Source organism: Quercus lobata, chromosome 10 (genome assembly GCF_001633185.2).
Source record: "Quercus lobata isolate SW786 chromosome 10, ValleyOak3.0 Primary Assembly, whole genome shotgun sequence".
Lineage (NCBI taxonomy): Eukaryota > Viridiplantae > Streptophyta > Magnoliopsida > Fagales > Fagaceae > Quercus > Quercus lobata.
The window spans coordinates 6,896,538-6,907,905 of record NC_044913.1 but is presented as its reverse complement, the minus strand read 5'-3'; the positions used below and the strand labels follow the sequence as shown (position 1 = coordinate 6,907,905).

Below are 11,368 nucleotides of genomic sequence, written 5' to 3'. Positions count from 1 at the left end.
ACAGGTAGATCGAGAAAGAGAGAGATTGATCATGGGTGGGTCATGGGCAATGATCTCGGCGGCGTGATCTCGGATCGACGTCTGCGTGAGAGAAGAGAAGAAAAGGGAGATGGGTTTGAAGGGATGTGGATCGGGTAGTGTAGAGATGAGATGGGCTTCGCCAACGTGAGGGGGGACCTCAGACCGGCGTTTGCGTGTGAGGCGCCGAGATTGAGATGATGAGAGTTCGATCTAGAGGGTGGTGGCAGCGGCGCAATCTTGGTGATGCGATCTGGGGTGTGATCTCGGCGGCGCTCGGATGCGACGAGACCAGTGCGATCTGGGGTTGGGGCGAAGGTGCGATCTGGGCCGATCTCTCTCTCTCTCTCTCTCTTCCATTTTCTTGGGGTGTAATTCATTTGAAGGTAAAATAAAAGCTAAAATGGTTTTACACCCTTCAAGCCTTATTTTGCAATCAACGCAGAAAATCAATTCTGTTTGACCCAATTTTCTGTACCTACCAAACACACACGCTGGTGTAAAAGCATTTTCAGAAATGGTTTGAAGCCAAAATAATCGCAGCCTTGGTTCCTATGGAATTTTGTGAAATAATGTTCTTCACGATGTGATGTCCAAGTTTGTCTGAAGGGTTGATGGGGTTCCAACTCTTTTGTTACTCCCCATAGAACAAGAATATGCCACAAATGTCCTTTGCAGTCACAATTTTCTCTTTATTGGTGATACTAATCTAGTTTGTTTCTTCAATTAATACATTGGATGTGAATAATTTCTTGACGTGGACATTAAATTGACCTCTTGTTTGTTTGTTTGAAAGCCCCTTCCAATCTATTAGAAAGATTTGTTTTTGTTTTTTTATTTTTCTTTTTATTGAAAAAACTGGGTAATGTCAATAAGTTACCAGACTTTTTGACTATATAAAATATAAATTAGGCAAAAGTATAATTGACCTTCGTAAAAATAAAACTTTAAAAAGTTATACATAAACTAAATAAGCTTAGAAATAAGCTACACCAAACTAATATCTCACCCCTCTCTTCTTCTGCTCATGAGGCCGCAAAGTATGCAGTCAAGTGTAGTATGCATGTAAGGCTGACTACCATCTCTCTTCCTAGTTGAATAATACTGTTGTTTGAAAAAAAAAATCCCATATATACTCTTGATTAAGAAGGTGAATTTGATCAATTAAACACACTGCCTTAAATAAGTATATGTGAGGCCATGTTATAATATATATATATTTTTTTGAGAGAAGTTATAATATATATATATATATGTATGTATATATTTGTTTCAATATTTCGAGCATGAGAACTTAAATCATATATTTTTTTTAAATGATAATTAATTGAATTACAAAATTCTTTTACTAAATAACACATTTTGTTACCCAGAGTTTTTCCCATAAAAACACCATACGGTACAAATTGGCTACTCTGGCTGAAAGGGAGAAAAAGGTTGTGTACCAGGCACATGGACATCAGGACATGGCATAAAGAAGACAGACTAGCATGACTTTTGAGTTGGTCAGTGGTCACTTCTCTTGTCCTTTGTTTTGTAGAAGTGGTTTTAAAGCTATTTGCCTAGTTCTAATAGGTTTAGGGTGGTTTTTTTTTTTTTTTGGGCAAATTAGCACAAGCCTATTGCTGCCTATATGAGATTTGTAGATAAAACAACTCGAGAGTCTGTTTGGATATTGCTTATTTTACTAAAAATTAAAAATACTATAGTAAAATAATTTTTAAACGTGTAAATAGTATCATGAGACTAATTTTTAATGAAAAAATTACTGAAAAAAATATTTGTGAGTCCCGTGAACAATACACGGAACCCACTAGTATGACACATTTTGATTCAAAATTTGGAGTTCAAATTAGGTAGTAGGTCCCGTGCACTGTGCACGGGACCCACTGGCAAGTTTGTGTCCCACGTTCACGTGCTTCTCAATTAAAAAAAAAAAAAAAGAAACAAAAAAATAGAAGGAAAACGCAAATGCAAACGTAGTGCATGAAAAATGCAATCCAAACGCATACCCAATATCCAGTTACCTCTTATTTGTGAGAATTGTGTTAATAATGTTGTTAGCAATCATAATCGGGTAATTCTTGATTGCATTATAACAATGGTTTTAACAAACATTTTTCAACAGTATTAACAAAGTAATAAGGGTATCTCTTAAATTTTCTTTTCTCTTTTTTTTTTTTCCTCTTAGTTCTTACCAAAGTAACAAAAAATCTCAAAGCATAAAGCATAACCTACATTGAATTAAATTTCAACAATATACTTCCTTTTTTCTTTTTACTAAAAGACATTTCATTAATAGGTATAGTCAACCCAAGAAATATATATATATATATATATTTATATAAACTTGGATTTAAAATTAAAAAAAAAAAAGAGGAGGTCTTTGACTAGAATCTCATCCCTGAAAAACACTCACAATTTAGTTCTACTACTTTGGACCATAGCAGATCAAGCGAACATGTAAACTTAATTGCTTGGAAAAAAAGCACCACCAATTGAGTTTGCAAAAGCCAATTGGTGGTGCTTTCCTTTTTCTTCTTTCCTTTTCAAAAAAAAAAAAAAGAAAAAGAAAAAGGAATGCACCACCAATTGGCTTTTGCAAACTCAACACAGATGATTCAATGCAATTTGGGTCAATTAAGTGTAATAAGGGTTTAAATTATTAAATTTATTTTATTTTATTTAAATTCTCACTTGTTGAGTCTTACTTATTAAAAGGTAGTTTTGCCTCACACGTTAGGGGAGTGTTAAAATTATATGCTTAAATGAAAAATTTATCATATCTCAATAGTTTAAACTTTTGAGACAATCAATAATTTAACAAAGTATCAAAGCCTTACTAACATAACTTAAGCCTTACTAACGTAATGGTATTTGGTAATTGAACTATGGGCTCCTAAAGATGGTCTAGTTAGACATGGCACATCAGATGAATATCTGAAAGATCATCATAGATGCAAAATTGTATTTAGACTTTGGATGCCTTCGTTAGAAACATAAAAAAGTGTCAGTTGAATTATAAGACTTTTGATATTCATGGATGGGGTTTTAATTACTCACTTACCCTAAATGTTGCACTTCTTAATGTTATCAATTAAATTCCAATTTTCAAAAATAAAAAATAAAAAATAAAAAGAAAAGAAGATAAGATATAAGTTCATATTATCAACTAAACTTAGCCATATCTTATGTCTAAGATAAATTGGATGTTAATTAGTATTACGGTATTACCCATTAATTTGCATTGCACAGGGTTATTTAACAATTATATATAAATTAAAAAGAAAAGCATTTTCTTGAGAAACAAAAAGGAAAGCATTTTAATAGTATAATTGAGCCTATCTTAATTATTAATTAATTAGTTAGCCATTTGAAAGTTTAATAGAGTTTCATTTAAAACAAATTAACTATTTCAATAATTAATGAGGCATTGGGTAAATGAACATTAATTTTAAACTATTTCAATAATTAATGAGGGGTAAATGCACATTAATTTTAAATTAACTATTTCAATAATTAACGAAGTACTGGGTAAATGTACAATAATTTTATTATGTATGTATTACACATATAGTTTGCGACTTGGTGAAAGCACAGTCTGCAGTAAGGGTAGAACTAGACTGTCACAGTCACAAGCTTAGGGGCCAAGCTGTCTAATTCAAAATTTACCCTTAGATTATATATATCAATATATGAATGCCCCCTTTCCAAAATTATTCATATTTCTCATGTAACATTCTTAAATTAATTTTTTTTTAATCTTTGATATTATTTTGGCTTCTCATTCTTAAAATTTTATCTCTGCGCTGGCATGTAAGATACAAGTATGTAACTTTTATTATATTAAAATATAAATTTATAATGATTTATAGTTAGCTTAATTGATAAAGTTTTTTGTTGTCGATCAAGAAATTTGAGATTAAACTATGCCCTACATCAATACCGCATCTATATATAAAAAATATTTATAATAAACAATCAAAACAAAAAATAAAAGTTTGGAAATGTTTTGGAAACTTTTGGAAAATTTAATCCTATAAGTATTTTAAATTTCATGGAACTTAGTAATAGAGTTTTAGTTAAAGAAGACTATTTTAATAAAAATAAATAAATCACTTGTTATTTTGGTAATAAATTCATAAACAATCTTAATATTTAATCCTAGTTGAATCATGATTTTTAAAATCAAGCTTTTACTAAATTACATATAATATAGAAGAAAGTCCATGAGAATAACAATTTCTCACATAATGACATTTTCCCAACAGGCTTATTTTGATTGTGGTGGATGGCATTTGTTAAGGGGGAATCCACATTATCCCAATATCCAGATTTTTTGGAATGTGATGTCTTGTAGTCTAGATGTCTTGGAATGTAACTCCTATGTTTAGTTTATTCATAGGGATAAGAATTATTTATTTTTCCCATACTACCCCTAGATTTATAAACCCAATACCAATTTTTTTTTTTAATCTTCCTCTAAATAAATAGTGACAAACAAGATATAAATTATAAATTATAACAAATTCAGTAAAACTATAGTCTAACATTTCAAAATGACATGTATAATACAAAAATAACTATTTAAATTCTTGTTCTTTATGGAAATCACAACATCATGTTTTGTTAATAAAAATAAATATTTTATTTTATTTTAGCAAATAACCAATCTCAAATTTGTTAATAAAAATAAATATTTCATGTTATTTTAGCATTTATGTTGTTGTGGCAAGAATAGATAAAAATAAAGGAATAGATATTAATGATTTGTTTTATGTTTTATCTCTATTTTTTTATAAGTATATTTTATCTCCATTGGTTAAATGATAAGTGAAAAAAATGGTAAAATTGTCAATTTATAACAAATGTAATTTTTTAAAACTTAGGAATCTGGATACTTACCTATTTCAAAGGGAATCCACATTCCGAAAAGAGAGGGCTTGAGTGGGAATCCAGCTACCCCTAGCATCTGATTTCCTAGTGTGATTTACAACCAAATGTGGGAATCTTTCAACATTCTTGAGAATCCTAAAACATTATCCCGTACTAGACGCCACCTTAAGTGAGTTATTTTTATTTTATTTTGACTTATAATTTATTAACAATTCATCTTGTATAAATATTATGAGATTTTATTATGATCATAATCCGTAAAAGACCTCATATAGTATAAAATTTCCTTTAATATTTCCATTGTTAAATTTCTCAAATATCAGTTAGTTAGAATTGTATCAATTGGCATCTTGCTTGATAATAAGAACAATCACTAAAAAGTGGACGCTATACATTGAAATTCTCTCGGATATATCATAAAAAGAGCTGTACCAATTAGAGTCTTGCACGATGATAAAAAGTAATCATTTTAGAGCAAACATCATGTAGTCAAATTCTATTTATATATCATAAAAAGAGTCGAACTAATAGGAGTTTCACATGATAATAAAGAGTAAGGGTAGTCATTAAAGAGCAGACGCTGTAAGATGAAATTATATCAGATGTATCATAAACAGAGTTTATACCAATTAGAATCTTGCATGAAAATAAAGAATAATCATTTTAGAGCAAGCAGTCATTCTGTCAGATTCTACCATATATATCATTAAAAAAAAAAAAAAAAAACCCTAAACAAAAGCAAAAGCCAAAACATCTTGCAATATTCTCTCCTCTCAAAATTCCTCATTTTTCAAGTTCTAGGACCTTCCACGGCCATCAAATGTGAATGCAAGAAAAACTAGAACTCAATGTTAATGCAATCCTAGAATTAGTCCACAGACAATCCCAAACACTTTCCTAGTTAGATACATTTAATTTGATATTATCCATGTGTAGCATACCAAATCCAGCACTCTCACCTCCACCTCACAAACCCTGCACCTCCCCACGTGGCCCAATAAAAAATCCACACCAACCAATCAAACCCTGCCACGTATGCAAACCCCCCATTAAAAGAAATCACAATCAAATTAGCGTTTTGAGTTGTGGCTGTATTCTTTGGCAATAAGAAAGCTATTAAAAAGTCAAGAAGATCCAAGTTTCTTATCGCCTAAGTCACATTAAACACTATAAAACCTCTCTCGCTATTTAACAAAACACTTAACACTATTTCCCAAACACTCACACACACACACAAAAAAAAAAAAACAAACTCTCTTGCTTTTATAGCGGCTTACGGGTACGCTTCGTTTTTGAGCTCTCTCTCTCTCTTTTCTCTTCTCAATTCTTTCTTTTTTCTCTAATCTCCAATTGCAAAATCGCGAAGTATCGGGTTTTAGGGTTTCGTGGATTTCGTGAATTTTTAGTTCTGCTTTAAGCGGCTCACTGCGACGCTTTGATTTTAATCTCCAGAGCTATGGAGTCCACGATGGTGATCAAGGTGATATTTCCAAGAAAGTTTTGATTTTTCGTTTGGTTGTGTAAATTTTGATTTTTTTTTTTCTGGGGTTCTTTTGCCTGTTTTGATCGGTGAGAAAGGGTTGGATTGTGAATTGAGTTATTGATTTGGGTGAATTTGCTTGTTTTGGATTGATGGTTTGTGTTTGGTTGCTGAGAAAACGTTGAATTTGAAGAATTGAAGTGCTTTTTATGAAAAAAAAAAAAAGAAACTGATCCTTTATTTTACCTCGAAGTGAAAGTACGCATTTTTTTTTTTTAGAAAAGAAATAGATAAAATTTTGATTTTTCGTTCTGTTTTGTGTGGTCACTGAAAATTCGTGACGAATTCGCTTGTTTTGCATTATTTGAATGTGTTTGGCTGCTGAGAAACCGTGGTAAATTAGTTGAATTTGAATAATTGAAGTGCTTTTAATGAAAAAACCTGTTCCTTCATTTTACTTTCTAAGTGAAAGTACGGATTTTTCTAAAATGAAATAAATAAATATTTGATTTTTCGTTTTGTTTTGTGTGGTCACTGAAAATTTGGGACGAATTTGCTTGTTTTGCATTAATTGAATGTGTTTGGCTGCTGAGAAAATGTTGGAAATCAGATTAAAGTGCTCTGGATTAAAAAAAAAAAAACTGATCTTTTATTTTACTTAAATACGGTTTTTTTTTTTTTTTTTTTTTTTAAAAAAAGAAGAAAGAAATAAAGATTTGATTTTTCGTTTTGTTTTGTGTGGTCACTGAAAATTGGTGAGGAATTTGCTTGTTTTGCATTAATTGAATGTGTTGGGTTGCTGAGAAAACGTAGGAAATCAGTTCAATATGAAGAATTGAAGTGCTTTTAATGAAAAAGACTGATCCTTTATTTTACTTCTAAGTGAAAGTACGGATTTTTAAAAAAAGAAAGAAATAAAGATTTGATTTTTGGATTTATTTTGTGTAGTCACTGAAAATTAGTGAAGAATTGAAATAAAAAAGGAATCAGAGATAATTTAATGTTTGTTATAGAAAGAAAATGGATTATTAGTGTTTGTGTGTGTCAACTATAAGGAATTTGATTTTGGATTCAGATTCAGAACTTGGTTTTGGGTTGTTCTGGATTTTAAAATTTTGTTCTTAAATATTGTTAATGGCTGTAAAATTTGAGTTGTTAGCAAAACAGGACTGCTCTTTGTAGAGATTAATGCTTAATGCAGTTGCAAATTTTAGCAGTTGTTTCAATTAATTTACAAGTTTCAGTAATATTGAGTCTTGATATAACTGTTCTTGTTGCAATGAAAATTATTTGTACCAAAATTTGTTGCTTGTAATGTGGTAATCTGTCAATACTATGACTAGTTGATGTGTAAAGAGACTGTTTTCTAGAGCTGAAAATGTATGAAGTTTCCTGATGGTTTCATTTTGGCACCCCATAAAAACTATTGCAAATTGTATTCTTATTATGATTATCAAACGTGTGGGTATTGCTATCAGTCGTCTTAGTTGGCGGTTTCATTACAGTAAAATTTCTAGAATTTGTGTTTCTCTGTGGATTGGGACCCATGCTTTAAGCCTTGGTGGTTGATAGGTTTGAGGTAGGTATAAGTCAAAACGTGATGAAGCATGAAAGATGTGCCTCTTGTTTTGTCCTATGTATTTTTGTTTGCTTTCACCATGGAGATGCTTGAAAAATAACTTCTGCGATTTTCATCATGCATTTTTTGGGGTATGCTCATCTTTCTTTTGTTCTTTTGGTAGGTTTATAAATTTCAAATATCTCATTATTCTTGTGCCTTTAAAATGTAAAATGTTGGGGGGAGTTAAAGGATTATATTCTATCGTCATGATGAGTGGGGATGAACACTTCTTTGGGTAACTAATTGTTAACATGTGCCTATACAGGTTAAGTATGGAGATAGCCTTAGGCGCTTCAATGCCCGTGTTGATGAAAATGAAAAACTGGCGCTTGACATGGCTGGCTTGAGGGCCAAGATCCTTAGTCTTTTCAGTTTTCCCCCTGATGCTGAACCTACCTTGACATATATTGATGAAGATGGTGATGTAGTAACACTTGTTGATGATGATGATCTGCATGACGTGATGAGGCAGAACCTGAAATTCTTGAGGATTGACGTACAACTGATCAATGACAACGGTGGTAAATCATATGCTAGATCAAGTGGTAGTTCTACCCCGTTAAGATCTCCTCAAGTCCAGCATCCCTTACCAAACATCAACGCTGCTGTCGCTGAAGTCTTCAAGTCTGTGCCAGAGCCATTACGTGAAGCACTTTCAAAGCTTTCTTTTGACTTTGCTTCTAAAGCTGCAATCTCTAGCCCAGTGCTTGCTGAACTTGTTGACCGTTTCGCAAAGGGGGAACAGTCCTCAAATCTGGAATCCCAGTCTCAAGTTGGTGCAGATTCAAGCACAAAGAATAATACTGGTGGTTCAAATGCTCCAAACGGAGGAGACACAGTGAAGTTGACAGTTGATTCAGCTTTAAGGAACAGTTCTGATGTGGACACTGGAAATGTGTCCAGAGGTGTGGGCGTTCCAGTTATCTCTCTTCCTGCTTCTGTTGATTTGAATCTCCCTCCTAGTGATACTAATCCATCAAGTAGCACAGCTTTACATTTTGCACCAGTTGCATTAAAAAATGTTATTGCTGGTGATTTCCGGAAGGAGGTTAAGAAGGACAGCAAGGGTCCTGTTGGTCTGAAGTCTGTTGGCTTTGGTGCATCCACAAGTTCATCTGTTCCTCCTATAAGGCCCACCCAGACTAATAACATTTTTAGTATTCCTTATGGTGACTGTCCATTTACTGGAACGGCCATAGCAAATGACTCATCTGTGCCTTCTTATGTATACCAACCTAGCCAACCATTTAAAAGGAGCCATGGTCATGCTGCATCCATGGGTGGCATGTTCCACAAGGGTGTTCAATGTGATGGCTGCGGTGTTCATCCCATAATTGGACCTCGGTACAAGTCCAAAGTGTAAGAAATTTATATTTAGCTCTGATTTTAACCTGTTAGCGAAGTTTTTCAGCAGTTTAATTGCAAAAGCTAAATTCTTGATTTCTTTGCAGAAAAGAAGATTACGACCTTTGCAGTATTTGCTTCTCAGAAATGGGTAATGAGACTGATTACATTAGAATTGACCGTCCTGTTAGAATGGACCGTCCTGTTTCTTGTCGGAATCCACGGTCCTGCATACAAGTATGTAGATTCTTCATCTGTTTTGTTTCTCTTGGTAACTCTTATGTTTATTGACTTATATTCTACTGTTTTCATTCCATCCTCAGATGAATGCTCCTTGGGTTGCCCCAGTATTGCCACATCATTTGCCTAGAGGTTTTGGAGCTAAGCTGGGTCGTCCTAAGCTGGATAGTCGCTTCATTTTGGATGTCAATGTGATGGATGGTACAACGATGGCCCCTTCTACCTCATTTACTAAGATTTGGAGGATGCGCAACAATGGCAGTTTATTGTGGCCTCAGGGAACTCAACTTGTCTGGATTGGGGGAGACAGATTTAGTGATGCAGTTTCGCTTGATCTTGAGGTGAGCATTGCTATTTTTGAAAATATTATTGTTGTTCTTATCATGTTCATGCCCGACATTGAGTCTGATGTCTATCTTTAAATGTGGGTAAGTTTTTCTGATCTACCTTCTCGATCTGTTGCCAGATCCCCGCAGATGGTGTGTTTATGGATAAGGAGCTTGACATTGCAGTTGACTTCACTGCACCCGCATCTCCTGGTCGATACTGTTCATACTGGAGGATGGCATCACCCTCCGGTCAAAAGTTTGGTCAACGTATTTGGGTTCTTATCCAGGTAACATTGCATTACATGCAGCCCTCCTTTTGTTAGCTTAATATCTTCAGTGACTTTTTAATCATTTCTGTTTATTTATTATTTATAAAATCAGGTTGATGCTTCATTGGATGAATCTCTTTGTGATACCCTAGAAGGTTTGAACTTGAATCTTCCCCCTGTCAACTCTGGGTCCAACGGCCCCGAAATTATAGATGTGAATGTTCAACCCACTATGGATGGTGAATTTTTTGAGCCTTCCAACTCAAAGGCAACCACAGAACCAGGAAAGAAAGTGGTTGACGAGCAGCCTAAAAAGGACCATGAGCTTTTCCCAATAAATGATACTTTGCTGGTTGGCCAAGGTGTCTCTGCCCCCACTACAACAGGGCCTCAATCAGCTGTGTCATATCCCATTATTGATCTCTCCGAAGTAGTTCTGCCAGCTCCTGCTCAAGCACCATCCCATTCCCCTTCAGCACCAACCTATGTACAGAACCCCATTCCTGTATTACCCACCGAAGTGCAATCCACTGTTGCGCATGCATCAACATCAGCTGTTCCAAAGAATCCTGTTGAGGAGACCCTCCTTAAGGAACTTGAGGAGATGGGATTCAAGCAGGTTGATTTAAACAAGGAAGTACTGAGGATGAATGAGTATGATTTCGAGCAATCAGTGGATGATCTCTGTGGCGTTTCTGAGTGGGATCCTATCCTTGAAGAGTTGCAGGAGATGGTAAGTGTTCTTCGGAAAGCATGATGAATTGTTTTAATGCCAGCTTTTCCTTCCCCCCTCATTTTGTTGTTGTTGTTGTTGTGGCTGTAGGGTTTTAATGATAAGGAGAAGAACAAGAAGCTGCTGGTGAAGAACAATGGGAGTATCAAGCGTGTGGTCATGGATCTCATCACTGGGGAGAAGGCCTAGTTTACTAGTAGTAGATATTATTGTTATTATAAATAAATGCATTGGTGGTCTGGTAGTACAAACTTTGTTATTGAATGATTTGCATTTTCTAGGGGACCCCCTGATCATGGTGTGTTTCAGAATCTTACTAGAATTTCCTTGATAAATATCGTAACAGACAAACCTAGTTATATATATGTTAGTTGTGAATTTTAATGTGTTGGTCACTTTAGCTCCTTATAATTTAGCTATTGTGTTTTGTGTTTTCAA

General features: G+C 34.0%; 1 protein-coding gene across 1 annotated transcript; it reads left to right on the top strand.

Annotated features, from left to right (window-relative positions):
* Positions 1-6,098: 6,098 nt before the first annotated feature.
* Positions 6,099-11,341, top strand: LOC115963478 (protein JOKA2). Its single transcript, XM_031082479.1, has 7 exons — positions 6,099-6,394; positions 8,281-9,374; positions 9,467-9,596; positions 9,683-9,940; positions 10,066-10,215; positions 10,310-10,930; positions 11,021-11,341. The coding sequence occupies exons 1-7, from the start codon at positions 6,371-6,373 to the stop codon at positions 11,117-11,119; spliced, it is 2,376 nt and encodes a 791-aa protein (XP_030938339.1). The 5' UTR covers positions 6,099-6,370; the 3' UTR covers positions 11,120-11,341.
* The last annotated feature ends 27 nt before the right edge of the window (positions 11,342-11,368 follow it).